A 19,365-nucleotide genomic window follows, 5' to 3' on the forward strand; every position below is an offset into this window, starting at 1 on the left:
TGTGAAAGTGGATTGAAAGTGCATTATTCTGCATGTGCGGAAGGGGCCAGAGAGAAACGCATCTTACCTCTGAAGGTGCCACCCAGAGATGCAGGCAAAACATTAGGAGCAAAAACGACCGGACCACAGCCACACAGCCCTAAAACTCACAACAGCCCATCTCTTCTTATATTCTTAGTAGCACTGCATGTAGAAAGACACCCCACCCCACCCAAAAAAACCCTCACAAAACAACTGGGAAAAGTACACAACATGCCACTTAGACTGGTCTTGGAAAGCGTGAAGCTTCTTGTCAGAATCAGCAGTGCCTTGTTCTTGAAGACCTTTATTTTCGACGTCCCCCCTTCCCCATAAGAGCAGCCGTCATCTGATCCTCTCTCGCTTTGAATGGGCGTCTCTAGGAGTGCCAGATGTTGAAACAAAGGTCTAAAAATAATCTTTCCATCTATCTTTCCAGGGACGTTGGGGCACAAGCTCCGAACAGCTGCAAGGAGATCAGAGAACGTGATCAAACGTGGAGTAAGAAAAGCTCCAGGATAGCCCTGGGTATGAGACTCAAGGCTTTGGATTTTTCTCTCTTTGTCTTTTTGCATTAAGGATAATTGCGTAAAGGCAAGAGGGGTGTTTTCTCACTCAACGGTTGGGACGCCTTCTCTCTCTGGGGAAAGCCAAAGTGAAGTTGACCTCCCAGGTCCGGATCTGGAGTCTTGATTTTAATTGTTCATGGTGAGAAGCTGGTAGCTGCTGGAATGGGCCGCGGAGGGCAGTTCTCCACCAGACTGTTTGCTGCTACAGCGTGTCTCTTGCTTCTGTTCCCCTCTTCGGGCTTTGCAGAAAGACGGTGGAAACGTGGTCTTCACCTGAAGCTGAGAGAAAAATACGATGTGAGTAGAGAGAGTGTGTGTGTGTGTGTGTGTGTGTGTGTGTGTGAGAGAGAGAGAGAGAGAGAGAGAGAGAGAGAAAGAGAGAGAGTGAAAAATCACCCCGTGATAAAGTTTCTGGGACTCCCTATTTATAGGGGAGGATTCTTTGATTCTGATCTGCCAAACCAGACTGAATTTTGAGCCTTTTCATTACTAAAGGATGGGTAAGAGTTTAATTTTAAATACCAACAGCTTTTTTTTTTACAGTCCAGGTTTAATTTAGTTTTCATGGGAATCAGGCCTCACCACTAACACCCTGTTCATTTAAAAAAATGGGGGAGCCCCCCCCTTTGGCACTCAATTCCTCTTAGAAGAGAAGAGAAGAAGAGTTTGGATTTATATCCTCCCTTTCTCTCCTGCAGGAGACTCAAAGGAGCTTACAATCTCCTTGCCCTTCCCCCCTCACAACAAACACCCTGTGAGGTAGGTGGGGCTGAGAGAGCTCCGAGAAGCTGTGACTAGCCCAAGGTCACCCAGCTGACGTGTGTGGGAGTGTACAGGCTAATCTGAATTCCCCAGATAAGCCTCCACAGCTCAGGCGGCAGAGCTGGGAATCAAACCCGGTTCCTCCAGATTAGATACACGAGCTCTTAACATCCTACGCCACTGCTGCTCCTCTTAAGCACTACAGACTGACAACAGAGCTCTTACATGTAAGTAAACTTCCTCTGCTTCATTTCAATCAAATCTGAGTGTCAAAGGGAGCGGAGTGGGAAAAGGGGTCAGTAGGGAGAGGCTCGAAGCACGTGCAGAGTGTTTTTTGTGATGATGGCCCCTCATGCTTTTGGGAATTGGAGGCAAATAGAGCAAAAGGCAAGGATTCCTGGAAGGTTGAACAGTTCAGAATCATGCACTTTCAATCCACTTTCAGTGCACTTTGCAGCTGTGCGGAATTGCAGCAAAATCCACTTGCAAACAGTTGTGAAAGTGAATTGAAAGTGCATTATTCTGCATGTGCGGAAGGGGCCTCAGATAATTTTTTTGTCTGTCTCGTATATTAACTCCTGGTTAACTGCATTGCAGGTGGGGGTTGAACTGGGTAAGTACTGGTTACAGGCTGGGAAGTGTCTCATTGCAGTTTTGGCAAGCTCAATAGGTAGCTGGTTGTTGTGGGCTTTCTGTGCTGCGTGGCCGTGGTCTGGTCGTCTTTGTTCCTAATGTTCTGCCCAGTCCTATGGCTGGCATCTTCAGAGGCATGCCATAGTATGATGTGTTCCTCTCCGTGGTGCACTGAAGATGCCGCCCATAGATGCAGTCAAAACATTAGGAGCAAAAAACTGCCAGGTCTCGGCCACGCAGCCCAGAAAACCCACAACAGCCAGTTGATTTTGGTTGTAAAAACCTTCAACAACACTTCAATTTCTAGCCTTAGGCAAGTTTCAACCAACCTCACCTCTGAAGCTATAATAGGGAACAATCACACCTTGTCGGGTGGTTGCAATGGCTGCAAGATGCTTTAAATTCTTTGTGTATATGTGGTGTAATGGTTAAGTACAGGTGCACTCTAATCTGGAGAACCGGGTTTGATTCCCTACTCTGCCATTTGAGCTGTGGAGGCTTATCTGGTGAACCAGCACATGCCATCTGGGTGACCTTGGGCTAGTTACAGTTCTTCATTGCTCTCTCAGCCCCACTGACCTCACAAAGGCTCATTCCGCACATGCAGAATAATGCACTTTCAAAATGCTTTCAGTGCTCTTTGAAGCTGTGTGGAATAGCAAAATCCACTTGCAAACAGTTGTGAAAGTGGTTTGAAAACGCATTATTTTGCGTGTGCGGAAGGGGCCAAAGTGTCTGTTGTGAGGAGAGGAAGGGAAAGCCCCTTTGAGTCTCCTTACAAGAGAGAAAGGCGGGGTATAAATCCAAACTCTTCTTCTAACATCCCTGAAATATGGGAATGGTCATTCATCCTACTTCGCAAAGCTGCTGCAAGAAGTTCTGGGTTAATTGATGCTCGATGTTCTCAAATGCACAAGATGTGCTAAGAATATTCTCAAATGTTGCAACTGCTCCAGGGTCTACTGTTTAAAAGTTTTTATAAGATGTCATGCCTCCTTTCCTAGTTTCTCCCCTCCCCCCTTTGCATTCTGGCACCTGGAGGTCTAGGAAGACAGGTGTTCATTAAGAGAGCTTGTCCAAGCCTGCTTCTCTCCTTCTGAGGTGCCTCCCAGCCCTTTGAGCAGGGAACAAGCCGGAGACTTGATAACAGGGCTCACATTTCTCTGACACTCCCATCGTCCCCCTGGTGCTTTAGAGGATTGGGGGTGGAATGGCCAATGTGCACAAAACCCTAATCCCGCATCTTCTGAACTCCGTTTTAGCATCAGGGTTCAGCCACCCTCACATGCAATGGGATTCAAGTTCATTTCCAGCTCATTTTGTTAATGAAGAAGGATACCTCTACACGGCCCCTTCCGCACATACAGAATAATGCACTTTCAATCCATTTTCACAATTGTTTGCAAGTGGATTCTGCTATTCGGCACAGTAAAATCCAGCTGCAAAGTGGATTGAAAGTGCATTATTCTGCATGTGCGGAAGGGGCCCACGAGCGTTTTCTTCTCATTGCCGAGGGGCAACTTTCCCCAAGTTTGCGCAAGAGACACGGTGAAGGAGCATCCTGTTAGAGGGCGAAAGGGGAAGACTTGCAAACTCTTGGACAAGACCAGTCTGATCTCTCTCTGCAAGATCCAGCCATGCCCTTGATTCAGAGCAAGAAGGAGACGGGTTTGGATTTATACCACCCCTTTCTCTGCTGTACTCCTTGTGAGGTAGGTGGGGTTGAGCGAGGTCCCTTCCGCACGTGCAGAATTATGCACTTTCAATCCACTTTCAGTGCACTTTGCAGCTGGATTTTACTGTTCGGAATAGCAGAATCCACTTGCAAACAATTGCGAAAGTGGAGTAAAAGTGTATTAATCTGCACGTGCGGAAGGGGCCTGAATGAGCTGTGACTTGCCCAAGGTCACCAAGCAGGAATGTAGGAGTGAGGAAACACCAGATGCGAGTCTACCACTCATGTAGAGGAGTGGGGAATCAATTAGAGTCCACTGCTCTTAACTACTGCACCACGCTGGCTCTCAATATACAGCAGTGACAGGTAAGGCTTGGAGTGAACCACACTCAATGAAGATGCAGCAAGATTACTTTACCTAGTGTAAGCCAATGGAAATGAGACGTACAGGGATACAACAGGCATCCTCAACAGAGGCTTTGTAAGATCTTCTGAATTGTGAACAAATTGCATGAGGTATATGGAAACCAGAGGTGAGATCCAGCAGGTTCTCACAGGTTCCCGAGAGTAGGTTACTAATTATTTGTGTGTGCCGAGAGGGGGATACTAATTGGTGATTTTGCCACGTGATTTTTGCCTTAGTTACGCCCCTTCTCTCAGCAGTAGCGCGTAGAACTTGAAGCAATCTAGCAGGAGGTGCACCGGCGTGCATGGCAGCCTGCGCCTGCGTGCATTCGTTTCTCGCCCAAGGACCGGCGCAGTGGCTGCGTCCTTGCCACAGCCCCGCCCAGGAATGCCCCGCCCCCAGAATGCCCGGCCACACCCCCATCGTGTCCTGCCCAGCCCCATTGGCGCTACGCCACAGTTTGAATCCCACCACCATGGGAACCTATTACTAAAATTTTTGGATCCCACCACTGATGGAAACCTCCTGCTCCAGCAAAAGACCAGTGCAGTAAATCATGCAGAGACAGGACTGACAACCTCTTGCTGCATGTGCTGAGTGAGCATGTGTGCCAATCCGCTTAGTTTCAGAAAGGCTGAATGATCCAATTGTGGCCATTGCAAAGATTCAGCAGGATCTGATTGGAAGATGACCAGGCCAAGAAATCATACAGAGATGCAGCAGGCAGACTTCTTTATGGACTCACAAGAGCCTTTTTTAAGGCAACATGATTGTGGTTCTTTGTTGTCCCATCAAACTTGCGATTGAGCCAGAGAAAAAGAGTAACATGCGTGCAAACCGGGCCAAGTGCTTTGATTCAGAGAGGTGTGTGTGGAGAATCCCTTCCTTTCAGCATCCACAAAATCAGTCATCTGTCCCCACCAAATTGCAGGGAATTTTTGCAGAGACTCTTCACCCCAAACACTGAGGGCTAGTTTTGGCAAAGAAACACACACAAAAAGCAAGTCTGTGTTGAAATTCTTGTTCTCTTAAGGGGCCTCTCTGAATGACAGCCATTCTCTTGTGTATAAGGAGGAGGTTTTTAAAAGGTCTTTTTGTTAACACTTACAGGAACCAAGTGGGATTTGGCAGGGTTCAGTTCCCAAGAGAGGAAACTGATTACGAAGCAGGTGGAAGTTGAAAGAGCCAGAAGTATTGTCCGAGGCTGAAAAATGCAAGGCCTTTTTATTGCCGTTTCCTTGAAAGCGCCTTTCCTGTTATTGTTTGCAAGAACCGTCTAGGATTCCGGGCGCAGAAAGGGCAAGAGAGATTTCTCTCCTTTGAATTTCCCTAAGCCTAGAACGGGAACAGATCGGTCCGTCGATCTATTTATCGAACAGCCTATAATCCAGAACACCTGTAGTTCAAGAAAACATCTATTTCAGTTAGCAAAATTAAAAATATACAAAAAATACGTACTCTTGGTTTAGATGATATAAGATTTCTCTTTTCAAGCAGAAAAGGAGGGCAAGAAGCTGACTGGGGGGTAAATTATAATGAATTGCTAGATAGTGTTGTAGGTCATTAGACCTCACCTGGAATATTGTGTATAGTTCTGGGCACCACAATTCAAGAAGGACATTGACAAGCTGGAACAGGTCCACAGGAGGGCAACCAACATGGTAAATCCATGCCCTACGAGGAGAGACTTAGGGCGCTGGGTATGTTTAGTTTGGTGAAGAGAAGGTTAAGAGGTGACATGACAGCCATGTTTAGATATTTGGAGGAATATCATGTTAGTGAGGGAGCAAGCTTGTTTTCTGCTGCTCCAGAAACTAGGACCAGGAGGAATGGGTCCAAGGTGAAGGAAAAGAGATTCTACCTAAACAACAGGAAAAATTTCCAGACAGTAAGGGCTAGTTGACAGTAAAATGCTCTAGCTTGGAGTGTGGTGGAGTCTCCTTCTTTGGAGGTTTTCCCACAGAGGCTGGATGGCCACCTGTCAGGAGTGCTTTGATTGTGTGTTCCTGGATTGCAAGGGGGTTGGACTTGATGGCCCTTGGTGTCTCTTCTCTGCTCTGCCCCAGGAGCAGCAGTGGCGTAGGAGGTTAAGAGCTCGTGTATCTAATCTGGAGGAACCGGGTTTGATTCCCAGCTCTGCCGCCTGAGCTGTGGAGGCTTATCTGGGGAATTCAGATTAGCCTGTGCACTCCCACAAACGCCAGCTGGGTGACCTTGGGCTAGTCACAGCTTCTCGGAGCTCTCTCAGCCCCACCCACCTCACAGGGTGTTTGTTGTGAGGGGGGAAGGGCAAGGAGATTGTCAGCCCCTTTGAGTCTCCTGCAGGAGAGAAAGGGAGGATATAAATCCAAACTCTTCTTCTTCTTCTTCTTTTACGGTAACAAGTTGCTGGGTATCTTTCATGGTATCTATCACCCCTTCAGTTAAAATGCTTCCGAGCGATTTGAATTCTAGAACCAAACATGACTCCCAGCTGCAGAAACTCTGAGGCTTGCCAACGGTTGGGAAACCAGGAAAGAATCCAAAGGATGCAGATGCCAAAATGCACGGCCCGAAGGACCTTTGAAGCACTCGAGTGAGTTGCTTGGGTCCTCGTCTTTGTGCAACGTTGCATGTTTAAAGGACGATTTTCTTCATTTTGCAAGCTTGATTTCACACGCCCGCTTCAGCTTCATGAAAAAACAAACCTGACATTAGATGGCCAAAGCAACAGAACCTGTGAAATATCAGCGGGTCATACTTATTATGATGATCCCCTTTCCAAATGATAACCCTTTTCCTGGATTATATCATTTCAGGCTGGAGGGGTGTTTATTTGCATGTTTAGAAGTGGGAACTCTAAGCATGTTTAGAAGTTCCTCAAGTGGGAACTCTAAGAGTTAACTTACAGTCTGCACCTACAGTCAAAAGCAAGTTTCAGGGTGGAAGAGTTTTTCCCTGTTAAATATATTTAGAAGAAGAAGAAGAAGAAGAGTTTGGATTTATATCCCCCCTTTCTCTCCTGCAGGAGACTCAAAGGGGCTGACAATCTCCTTGCCCTTCCCCCCTCACCACAAACACCCTGTGAGGTGGGTGGGGCTGAGAGAGCTCGGAGAAGCTGTGACTAGCCCAAGGTCACCCAGCTGGCGTGTGTGGGAGTGCACAGGCTAATCTGAATTCCCCAGAGAAGCCTCCACAGCTCAGGCGGCAGAGCTGGGAATCAAACCCGGTTCCTCCAGATTAGATACATGAGCTCTTAACCTCCTATGCCACTGCTGCTCCTGCTGCTCCTACGCCACTGCTGCTTAGCATGCAAAGGGACTCCAGGTCAGTCCTGAAACAGGAGATCATCCATAAAGCATGACAAAGCAAAATTGTGATAAAAGAGAGAGGAGGCACTGGTTCAAATTCCGGGGAGTAAGAACAATTTCTAAAAGGTAAAGCGCTTTGTGGATGGTCCCCAGGTTGACAGGGCTGCGTATTGTTGCCCACTGATGCCATCTGTTGGTTTATCTGAGTATTGCAGATAATGCTCCAAATCTGAGCACTCTTATATTCCTATACTCTGTTTCACATAAAGATGTTAGCATGGTCAGTTGATATGCAGCTGTTAATAAAATTGTTTGCTTCCACATTAGAATATAGTCTTGGATGAATATGAGAATTATCCTTCATTTTTGCAGGCTGCCTTTGTCAAAACCATTATTGAGCACGGTACCTTGACACAAGAGCATTTATAGTTCATTGAACAACTATCATCAAACTTTCAAATGGATGGGGCAGCAGGTCTAGGCAGGCACCAGGACCCAGGCAGGGCATTCTACGACAAAGAAGGTCCGGCATGTTGAGTTCTGTGGCAGAGGAATACACAATCTACTAACATCTTTTTGTAAGACAGAGTATAGTTACAGATGTTATTAGAGTCTGAGGGTTTTTTAAACAAAATAACATGAAATACTGAGCTTGGAACATTTAAGTTTAACATCGTTTTCTTAAAATACAAAAAATAATAATTTTTAAAAATCGACGAAGGGATTTAATATCAAATTTAACATCAAGATTTGAAGCAGCTATCCATTTCTGCTGTCATAAAGTAAACTGAAGAAACTCTCTCCCCCCCCCCCCCATCACTTTCTCTTCTCCACACCTGATCGCCACAGTAAATTCTGTACTGTAACATCAGTTGGGAGAGGAGCAATATTCCCAGAACAGCTGAAATTAATTTGGGGAAAAAACTTCAGAATTCCAAATTCTACATTAGCACAAACCTTCCCTTGGCTCTGGGGTTCATTTTCCATTTGTGGGACCATTTTAGAACACAGCAACAGGCTGCCAATATTGTTGAATTTGCAGCAAGCTGCAAAAGGTGACCTAGAAAACTGGTCACCGAGAAGACTGTTATGTCTCTCCAAGGGAGCTAATTCCACTGGAAAGCTCTGTGCGGGGGTATCTAAAAAGTTTAAAAGGTTCTTGGGGACCAAGAATTCATCTAGATTGAACATGATTTGTATTTTTTCCAGGACTACGAGTACCCTCTTCATTCTCACGGGGCACCCTACCAGAAGAACGACCGTTGTCCGCCTCCACCGCAGACTCTACCCGACGGAGCTTGTGAGGTGCCCGGCTGCCGGTCCGATTCCGAGTGCGAAAGGCACAAACGTTGCTGCTACAACGGATGCATCTATGCCTGCTTAGAATCTGTGCAGCCACCCCCAGGTGTATTGCTGTTGTTGTTGTTGTTATTTAAAAACTCTTTCACTTGTCTGTCTTTCTCACGTGGACTCAAAGCAGATTACAAGACATTGGCCTCTTCCGCACAGGCAGAATAATGCACTTTCAGTCCACTTTGCAGCTGGATTTTACCGTGCGGAATAGCAAAATCCACTTGCAATCAATTGTGAAAGTGGATTGAATGTGCATTATTCTGTATGTGCGGAAGGGGCCATTGAGTCCATACCACTGTCAGGATGAGACATTCGATGAACACGCAGTAGGAACTAGAGTTATAGAACCAACCAGAAGTCTAAAAACAGAACTGAAGCAAAAGCCTAGGTATTAAACGGACATATCAAACGAAGCAAAATTACACAGTATGGTCCAGGATTCAGCCGTAGTATAGGCCCTGGTCCCTAACAATTTTTCCAAGTAACTTTGTGAATTATTTAGCAACTCTTTTGTCAGAACAGAAAAGCCCTGTTGAATAATTCAGTTTTGCGTAGTTTGTAGAAAACCAGGAGGCAAGCAAATCTCCCTGGGGAAGGGAGTTCCAAAGTTTTGTGGCCACGACCCAGCTCGGCCACGACCCGGCTCGGCCAACTCTGCCCAGTCTATCCATGAATATTTTGCAGAGAGAGCCAAGTAAGGAAGATACTTCCTTCGCCTAATAATGTGATGACAATGGGATTATCCATGAAACTCAGTGCTGAGCACAAGATGAAAGGCAGATGGTGTCAAAGCTAAAGCAATCGCAGGATGTGGAACTCAGTTTTACTCACTGATCCCAGGAAAGATTAGAGAAACACAAACACAACACTGAACCGTTGGGGCCATTGATTCAACCTGTTTCTTGTTGTTGTTCTTGTTGTTGTTGTTGTCATGGCTTTGCCCATCCTTTTTGACAATCTGGTTTCTTTGCAGTTTTGGATTGGCTGGTACAGCCCAAACCACGCTGGCTGGGTGGAAACGGCTGGTTGCTGGACGGACCGGAAGAAGCCTTACAAGGTGAAGTATGGGCAGAAAAAAACACGTGAATCCTTTGGAAGGTCCAAGTTATTAACTGTATAAAGGGTAGCCGATGTGGTATAATAGTTAGCTTAAGATCTGGAAGATCTGGGTTCAGATTCTGACTAGGCGTTGTACCTTGCCGGGTAACCTTGGCCCAGACACTTTCTCTAACTTACCTGGAAAGGGTTGCTGTAAGGACAAAAGTGCCACTTCCAGGTAGTTCTAGATATCACCAGGAACTCTATGGTCAGCTCTTCCTGTAGGAAGGCAAGGGCTTATTTTTTCTTTGTAATTTTGCCCCCTTAGAATGATCACACTCAGTGGTGGGATCCAAAAATTTTAGTAACAGGTTCCCTTGCCAGCCCCCCCCCCCTCAGCAAAGGGGGCAGAGGCATACCTAAGCAAACCTGAGCCCTGGGCAAAACCTGAGTTGGATGCCCCCCCATGGGCAGCCACCCCACCACGACCCCCCCCCAAAATTTTTTTGCACCAGGTCATTTCTAAATCATCATCCCATTATAGAAAATGCCCCAACTCACAAATCTGAACACAGCAATGGTGAAACACACAGGTTCTTTGATAGAGGCTGGCGAGATAAAAGGTACGAAAGGCTGAGAATCCATGAATTGCGGTACCTGAAAGGGATTAACCCAGTTCAGGGAGTTACATTATTAGTCGCCATTGCTATATGGAACCTTCACCTTCAAAGGCAGGATGCCTCTCGGGGAGGCGAGGAGGGCGTGGAGGCGGAAAAGCGGACCCCATTAGTAACCCCCTCTCGGCACACACAAATAATTAGTAACCCACTCTCGGGAACGGGTGAGAACCTGCTGGATCCCACCTCTGATCACATTTCTCCCACTCGACTCCAGTTCCTGCCTGCTGAGCACTGCAATTGGGAGGAGACGTTCCGCCATAAGCAGGCAAATGGGACCCCTACATTGTATGCCTGAGACATTAGCAAAAAGAAAATCCCTGCCAGAGAGAATCATTTGTGCTTGTCTCCAGCCTTGTGGGACTGTAACGTGACCTTTGTGTTGCAGCCGAGGCGTGTAGCACCACTGAGGATGGCGAAGAGACCCTGCGCTGTCCGACAGGCTATGAATGCCACATCATTAATCCCGGCAATGCTGCCGAGGGCATCCCCAACAGGGGACAGTGTATCAGGCAACGGGGGAATTCAGGTATGTGTGCCAGCACATGGGAGGCGTGGTTTTGGGCTTTTTTGCCTGCTACCCTGTTTCCCCTAATATAAGACATCCCCGAAAAATAAGACATAGTAGAGGTTTTGCTGAAGTGCGAAATATAAGGCATCCCCCGAAAGTAAGACATAGCAAAGTTTTTGTTTTGAAGCATGCCCGACGAACAGAACACAGAAAAATAAGACATCTCCTGAAAATAAGACATAGCACATCTTTGGGAGCAAAAATTAATATAAGACACTGTCTTATATTCGGGGAAACGCGGTATATGGGAATACTAAGCAACTGACAGAGAAACTGACAGATGGTAAGATTGCTGTAGGGCGTCTGGTGATTGCTAGAGCTACCCTTGTCCCTTCCAGATAGCTCCAGGTATCAATAAGAACTCTATGGTCAACACTTCCTGTCAGATTGCTAGAGCTATGTTTGTCAATTCCAGGTAGCTCTAGGCATCAATATGCACTCTATCGGCAACACTTCCCTGTCAGTTCCAGGTAGCTCTCAGTGTTGATAAGAATTCTATGGTCAGAGTTGAGTGAAGATCCCATGCCTTAGTCCCGTGGTGGCGAACCTTTGGCACTCCAGATGTTATGGACTACAATTCCCATCAGCCCCTGCCAGCATGGTCAATTGGCCGTGCTGACAAGGGCTGATGGGAATTGTAGTCCATAACATCTGGAGTGCCAAAGGTTCGCCACCACTGCCTTAGACTGTCTAAGCTAGGGGTCCCCAATGTTGTGCCAGCTGACACCTTTCCTGACACCCGCCATGCATTTTTGGAAAGTGGGCGGGAACAAGTGTTCCCTGGAGCTGCCTGATTGGCTGTACAGATTATTGTTCCCTGGAGCCCTGATTGGCTGAACAGATTTTCTGTGCTGAAAGATCTGTGCTGCGTGACCGAAGGTGTGCACAAGAAAACATTTTGAAACAATGTGTTCCTTTGAAAATTCTGAGATACTATTATGCACCATCTCGTCCCCTGACATTTTATGGTTGGCTCCGCCCTTTGCGGCAGCCATTTTGTGGACGAGCCTACCAGCTCGTGTCAGGATCCCAAGGGTGCCTGCAGGCTTTGAAAGGTTGGGGATGCGTGCACTTCTCGCTTCCAAACACCAGGTGTCTCTGCAGCATTCGGTGAGAGGTTTGGGTTCCCGGCCGGCTCAATGCTCAGACCTGTCTCCATCCTCTTTCCGCACGATGGTGGAACACATTGCTCCCTTCAAGGCCAGGTGACCAACGCCCAGCCATTGGTCATGACTTGGATGCAAATGTGCCATTTAAAGTACAAACGAAGCGTAGGCAGCTATTGCCCAACCAGATAATTATGCGACGATGGCTTGTTTCTGTTTGTTTTCCCCAGACGGACGGAACCTGCAGCCTAAATATTACAAGGAATACTTGGGTAAGACACCAGCATTCAGAGTTGGCCACGGCTGTGATTAATTTGGTTTGAAAGCATGCCTACTTGTTGGGTTCGATCTCACGCAGCCCCAACAGTTTCTACCAACTTGTGGACCCTGGGCATACGGTGGACGTCAAGGACTGTAACCTGGTTTAGATTCCAATAGTCCACACAAAGGCGGACAGCCTGGTCTGGGGTAGGGACCAAAATAACTGGAGATGCCCAGGGACTATCAGATGGGGCAATTAACCCCAGGTCCAGCATCTCCTTAATCTCTGTGGAGATGGTTTCTGCATTGGTCTCTATCACCCTGAATGGGGGCAATGCAACGGGTTTTGCCTCCCCAGTATCTATGCTATGCAGGGTCAAATCAGTTTTCCCTGGGAAGTTGGAAAAGAGACCTGATAGTTATGAAGTACAGCTATAAGTCAGAGGCGTAGCTCCAACGGGACGGGAGGGTGCAATGCACCAGGCGTGTGCCCCTGTGGAGGTGTGGTGAGGGCATTCTGGGGGCGGGCGGAGGCATTCCGGGGCAGGGGCAGAGAACGCACTGGTACACCGGGTGCTTTCCCCCCCTTGCTACGCCTCTGCTCTAAGTTGCCATTATTGCTCTGTAGTCAATTGAGGTGATAACACTTCTACAGGCAACATACTTTCCCTGCTTAATTTCCCCCAGCTTGAGGTTCTTCACCTGTTGCTTGTAGTACCAAACTACCTCAATTGTGGTAGGGCTTTAGCACGTCAACACACACCTTTCTTGCCTTTCTGATCTTTCGGGTGCGTTGCTGTCTTACAGGAAGCAGCTCCAACCACGTGGTGGGTTTGGGTTACACGAAACAACAGCAGAAACACCTCGGTTGATTCCTACAAAGGCCAGTGGAGGACTCTACCGCTGGTTGGCCTTCGGTGTGAAAATACCGAATGACACCTCTGCTCTGGTTACCACAACTGGGCCTTACCCACAGGATCTCCCACGCATTCAACTCTGACCTTATTTTTGGAACCCCCTCTGGAAAGATGCCATCTTTCCTCCTGAGGTGATTTCCCAGAATCTCACTTTGGTCTGAAATGAACTGTCCTGGATTCTGTTTTCGTCTGCTGTATGACCTCAAGCCAGCTAATCCAGTTCGACTCCTCGTCTTACTACCACAGCGTCACACCCACTGTGTTTTGGCTAAATTCAGGCCCACCCAAAAAACCCAGCTGTAAAACTGAGAAAGAGAATTGTTCCCTGGTAGTAGATAACATGTGATAGATAATGTGAGCTTAACACCCTGTGAGCCTCCCTACAAGCAGAGGTGCCCAGACTGGCTTTTGAAGTTTGCTGCATACATCGAGATAACATCCTTATTTTGGACAAAGTTCTCCTGTCTTCTAAGCTAATTTTTTCACCACCTTTTACAGCTCATTAATCTAGAATTTTCAGTGAGCAGTACTATCTTGCTGGGAGGTAAGGTCTGATCTCCTCAGATCTCAGAAGCTAAGCAAGGTCCATTCTTGGATGGGAGGCACCCAAGGAAGGCTGCAAAAGAAGGCCATGGCAAACCACCTCTGCTTCTTGCTTGCCTTGAAAGCCCCTTTCTTGGTTCACCATAAGTCTCTGGAGAGGCAGGCAGTGGCAAACTACCTCTGCTTCTCATGTGCCTTTCAAGCCCATTGCTGGGTTCACCATAAGTTTCTGCAGCAGCAGGCAGTGGCAAACCACCTCTGCTTCTTGCTTGCCTTTCAAGCCCCTTGCTGGGTTCACCATAAGTCTCTACAGAGGCAGGCAGTGGCAAACCACCTCTGCTTCTCACTTTCCGTGAAAGCCCCTTGCTGGGTTCACCATAAGTTTCTGCAGCAGCAGGCAGTGGCAAACCACCTCTGCTTCTCATGTGCCTTTCAAGCCCCTTGCTGGGTTCACCATAAGTCTCTACAGAGGCAGGTTGTGGCAAACCACCTCTGCTTCTCGCTTGCCTTGAAAGCCCCTTGCTGGGTTCACCATAAGTTTCTGCAGAGACAGGCTGTGGCAAACCACCTCCACTTCTCACTTGCCTTGAAAGCCCCTTGCTGGGTTCACCATAAGTTTCTGCAGAGATAGGCTGTGGCAAACCACCTCAGCTTCTCACTTTCCTTGAAAGTCTCTTGCCGGGGTCGCCATAAGGTGGCTGTGATCAGACCGTACTTTACACACCCACGGTAATATCTTGCTACTTGTAGAAAAGAAATAAAATAAAAGCATCTTTGTCCTTTGAGGGGCTGATCTGTTTATCAAATGCTGTCTCATGTTTCAACGGTGTTCTTTTGGTCCCCAGTCTGGCTAAGGTGGTTGTTTCTGGGAGGACTCGCTCTGCATTCAACTGAGCTCTTCACAACCTTCCCATGGTATCTTTACTATATAACCACATTGGTCATTCCAGTGTGGTGTAGCAGTTAGAGTGCTGGACTAGGGTCCGGGAGGCCCCGGTTTGAATCCCTACTCTGCCACGGAACACTTGCTGGGTGACTTTGGCCCAGTCACATACTTTCATCCTGACCCACCTCACAGGGTTGTTATGAGGGAAAGACGAAAGAGAGGGAAATTATGTATGTTGCTTTGGATGTAACTCTTTCTCACATTGTATTGTCGAAGGCTTTCACGGCCGGAATCACTTGGGTGCTGTGTGGTTTCCGGGCTGTATGGCCGGACTAGATGGATGCTGCTAGAACACGGCCATACAGCCCGGAAACCACACAGCACCCATCTTTCTCACATTCTTTGGGGAAACGGGAGCGGGGATTGTTTCGGGATAAAGAGGGTCACAAAAGCCAGGTCTGGCGAGTCTCACAATACTAGAACCAGGGGGCATCCATTGAAAATGCTGGGGGGAAGAATGAGGTCTCATAAAAGGAAACACTTCTTCACGCACGGTGTGATTGGTGTTTGGAATATGCTGCCACACGAGGTGGTGATGGCCACTAACCTGGATAGCTTTAGAAAGGGCTTGGACAGATTTATGGAGGAGAGTCGATCTATGGCTACCAATCTTGATCCTCTCACCAGTCTGGGATTGCAAATGCCTTAGCAGACCAGGTGCTCAGGAGCAGCAGCGGCAGCAGAAGGCCATTGCTTTCACATCCTGCACGTGAGCTCCCAAAGGCACCTGGTGGGCCACTGCGAGTAGCAGAGTGCTGGACTAGATGGACTCTGGTCTGATCCAGCAGGCTAGTTCTTATGTTCTTATGTTCTTAACTGGCTTCTTGCAAGCTGGGTGCTTCGTTACCTTTCCAGTAGACACTACTGATCAACAATCCAGAACCTTGGGTGCTGTGTGGTTTCCGGGCTGTATGGCCGTGTTCTAGCAGCATTCTCTCTGGCGTTTACATGCACTGCATCTGGTACAGCATCTTCAGAGGATGTCTTGGAACAATTTCTCCTGTAGAGATGTTCCAATGTATTGTCGAAGGCTTTCGGCGGAATCACTTGGGTGCTGTGTGGTTTCCGGGCTGTATGGCCGTGTTCTAGCAGCATTCTCTCCTGACGTTTCGCCTGCATCTGTGGCTGGCATCTTCAGAGGATGATGGCATCTTCATCCTCTGAAGATGCCAGCCACAAACCAACATCAGGAAAATACTAAATGCAAACCCTTATTTCAGCTCCTAAGGATTCCGACACTTCTCGATATCTAATCAGAACCTGTTTATTGATTCAAGGATCGAGACCGAACACAAACCAAGGAGCCCAATTTTGACTCGCAAAGGTTGAAAGGGAAAAATATACATATCTTTTTTTCCCTGCAAGGCCCCTAGGCCAATAAAGGAAATATTGTCTGCAGCTCGCATGTTATACGCAAAATGTAACACGTGATCTTCCTATTCTCTGTCTGTGCTCCAAGGACTAAACTTTGGACAGGTTGGGTTGAACCGGAGGAAAGGTTTCGGTCCAACTGGTACATATAAAAAGAAAGACGAGATCACATTCCTGTGAAAATTGTTCGACGTGTGAAAGCGATCGTATAAAGCCATTTTTAGGTGTTGGACCACAACACTGTCTTAGGGTGACGTGCAAACGGCGACTACGTTAGCAGCTTCGGAGACGTAACGTTTGGTTCTTCCCATTGAGCTTTGGGGCTCCTTGCCAGGAGAGAGATTTACGCGTTTTGCCCCGGCAGCCTTAACTCTGCATGTTTTCCCACAGAAAACCTTTTGACAGAATATTTATAACCCTTACCTGCTTTGCCACATACCTGCGGTGCAGCCTCATTACGTCAGCTCGGCCACGGGCAGCAAGTTTCCTTCTAGATATGTATCTTTTTCAGCGGACAAAAGGAAAGAGCGCAGAGAAAGCCGTGACTTCTGCCTTCCACTGCTTGCCGGATCCCACGACCTCTAGGGCAGGTCCCCCAACCTTTTCGCACCTGTGGGCACCTTTGACACACAAAATGTCAGAGAGTAAGACTATGCATAACTCAAATAGTGACTCTTCAGTGTTTCAGGCACAAGCCAGCGTTGTATAGTGGTTAAGAGCAGTGGATTCCAACCTGGAGAACTGGATTTGTTTCCCCGTTCCTCCACATGAAGCCTGCTGGGTGACCGTGGACCTATCACGTTTCTTTCAGGAACTCTCTCAGCCCCATCTACTTCACAAGGTGTCTGTTGTGGGGAGAGGAAGGGGAGGAGTTTGTAAGACACCTTGAATCTACTTAAAGGCAGAGAAAAGTGTGGTATAAAAACCAACTCTTCTTCTTTAATAGGATGCCTTGAAATCTGACCGGCCAATCAGAAGCCCTGCTGAGCAAAAGCCATAATTGGCCTCACCCACATTCTAAAAACACTTTGCGGGCATGAGGGAAAGTGATGGTTGGCATCATGGTCAGTGGTGAGATCCAAAAATTTTAGTAATAGATTCCCATGGTGGTGGGATTCAAACTGTGGCGTCGCGCCAATGGGGCTGGGCGGGGCACGACGGGGGCGTGGGCGGTCATTCCGGGGCAGGGCTGTGGCAAGGACGCAGCTGCTGCATGTCGGAGTCATGGGCAGGAAGCAGAATACAGCATGAGCTGCCACTGCAGCTGAAGCACCTCCTGCTAGACTGCTTCAAGTTCTGCGCGCTGCTGCTGAGAGGAGGGGCGTAACTAAGGCAAAAATCATGTGGCAAAATCACCAATTAGTAACCCCCTCTCAGCACACACAAATAATTAGTAACCTACTCTCGGGAACCTGTGAGAACCTGCTGGATCCCACCTCTGATCATGGTACCCCAGGGCACCGTGTCGGAGAGCCCTGATCTAGGGTCAATTTGCTAAGGATGCTTCCCTAAATTGGGCAACATGGAAGTGGGGGGAGAGAGATTAGAACAAATTGGTTCCTCTAATCCAGCATCCTGCATCCCAAAGTGGTTGAGCAGAAAGTAAAGAAGGCTCACTGGTGGGGGGGTGGGAAGCTCCCCGTTTCTGTTGGCCCAACCTCTGGGAAATTCCTGAAGATTTGGGATGAAGTCTGGGAAGGAGAGAGTTTGGGAAGGGGAAGGGCCTCAGCAGGCTATCGTGCCTGGGTATCATCAGGGTATCATGACAGACAACCCAACCTCCAAAGCAGCTAGTTCCTCCAGGGAAACTGTTGTCCAGAGATTGGTTGTAATTCCAGGAGATCACCAGCCCCTACTCGGAGGTTGACAACAGCACTGCCCAAGGACTTACCTAGTCGACTTCATGGCTGAGAGGGGATTTGAAACTGGTCTCCCAAGTCCTAGTCTAACACTCCAACCACTAGCATGTTGCAGTGGTTAAGAGCGGTGGACTCTAATCTGGGAAACCAGGTTTGATTCCCCACTCCTCCACATGAGCAGCGGACTCTGATCTGGAGAACTGGGTTTGATTCCCCGCCTCCTCCACATGAAGCCTGCTAGGTGATTTTGGGATGGTCACTGTTCTCTCTGAACCCTATCAGCCCCACCTGCCTCCCTGTTGGAGAGAGAGGAAGGGAAGGAGTTTGTAAGCCCCTTTGAGACTCCTTAAACAACTTTCTTCTTCTTCTTCTTCTTCTTCTTCTTCTTCTTCTTCTTCTTCTTCTTCTTCTTCTTCTTCTTCTTCTTCTTCTTCTTCTTCTTCTTCTTCTTCTTCTTCTTCTTCTTCTCCTCCTCCTCCTCCTCCTCCTCCTCCTCCTCCTCCTCCTCCACCGCCACCACCACCATTCTGGCACTCTAGGCACACCAATATTCCTTAGCCCAAAGAAAACTCTCCCCATCAGCCAGCTGAGCTATTCAGGTACATTCATTTTTTTTTCTGAGTAGGCCAGAGTTAGGTATTCAGCCTCTCCCAAGCACCTGTTCCTGGCAGCGGGCGGAGCCTCACCTACTTGGCGTCAGGTAACACTCACCGATCACCTTTCCCTCCCGGCTACATCCTCAGGCGTGCAAGGGAATCCGAGCCTTCTCCAGGAAACAGCAGTCCAAGAGAGAGCCTGGGCAGAAACTGTAGCCACTTGTCCGGCAGCCTGCCTGCCCACCTGTCTTACGTGCCAAGATGGTAGCAAAACACTTCTCCAAATTCTTTCCCAAAGGCCTCCGTTTGAGCCAGAAGTACCAGCCGTTGGGCAGCAGAGACCTGGAAGGAGAGGTAAGGATTTATTTATTTTCTAAAAGAAAAATATAGGAAATGCTGGTATGATGTTCTGGGCACTGCAATTCGGGAAGGATACTGACAAGCTGGAAGAGGTCCAGAGGAGGGCAACCAAAATGGTCAACGGTCTGGAATCCGTGCCCTACGAGGAGAGACTTAGGGAGCTGGGGATGTTTAGTTTGGTGAAGAGAAGGTTAAGAGGTGACATGATGGCCATGTGTAGATATTTGAAGGGAAGTCATGTTGGTGAGGGAGCAAGCTTGTTTTCTGCTGCTCCAGATACTAGGACCAGGAGTAACAGGTTCAAGGTGAAGGAAAAGAGATTCCACCTAAACTTCAGGAAAAACCTTCCTGACAGTAAGGGCTGTTCAACAGTGGAATACACTGCCTCGGAGTGTGGTGGAGTCTCCTTCTTTG

At 47.9% G+C, this 19,365-nt stretch overlaps 2 protein-coding genes across 2 annotated transcripts in view; both read left to right on the forward strand.

The window, feature by feature from the left end:
• Positions 1-307: 307 nt before the first annotated feature.
• On the forward strand, positions 308-14,604 carry WFDC1 (WAP four-disulfide core domain 1). Its single transcript, XM_048516158.1, has 6 exons — positions 308-884; positions 8,563-8,758; positions 9,680-9,763; positions 10,810-10,950; positions 12,329-12,370; positions 13,167-14,604. Exons 1-6 carry the CDS (start codon positions 750-752, stop codon positions 13,229-13,231), a joined length of 663 nt encoding a protein of 220 aa, XP_048372115.1. The 5' UTR covers positions 308-749; the 3' UTR covers positions 13,232-14,604.
• A 4,055-nt stretch (positions 14,605-18,659) lies between these two features.
• Positions 18,660-19,365, forward strand: part of ATP2C2 (ATPase secretory pathway Ca2+ transporting 2) — a 36,433-nt gene continuing 35,727 nt past the window's right edge. The window contains exon 1 of the mRNA XM_048516159.1: positions 18,660-18,945. Within this exon, the coding sequence (XP_048372116.1) occupies positions 18,853-18,945 (93 nt within the window). The 5' untranslated portion in view covers positions 18,660-18,852. The remainder of the gene's footprint in view (positions 18,946-19,365) is intronic.

Source organism: Sphaerodactylus townsendi, linkage group LG14, assembly GCF_021028975.2.
Source record: "Sphaerodactylus townsendi isolate TG3544 linkage group LG14, MPM_Stown_v2.3, whole genome shotgun sequence".
Lineage (NCBI taxonomy): Eukaryota > Metazoa > Chordata > Lepidosauria > Squamata > Sphaerodactylidae > Sphaerodactylus > Sphaerodactylus townsendi.

What these genes read in the sequence shown, in the direction of transcription:
- WFDC1 (XM_048516158.1), top strand. Translation starts at nt 750, where the DNA reads ATGGGCCGCGGAGGGCAGTTCTCCACCAGACTGTTTGCTGCTACAGCG. An exon ending in CAGGCAACGGGGGAATTCAG is followed by an intron (nt 10,951 to 12,328) that starts GTATGTGTGCCA and finishes TGTTTTCCCCAG; the next exon opens with ACGGACGGAACCTGCAGCCT. An exon ending in ATATTACAAGGAATACTTGG is followed by an intron (nt 12,371 to 13,166) that starts GTAAGACACCAG and finishes GCTGTCTTACAG; the next exon opens with GAAGCAGCTCCAACCACGTG.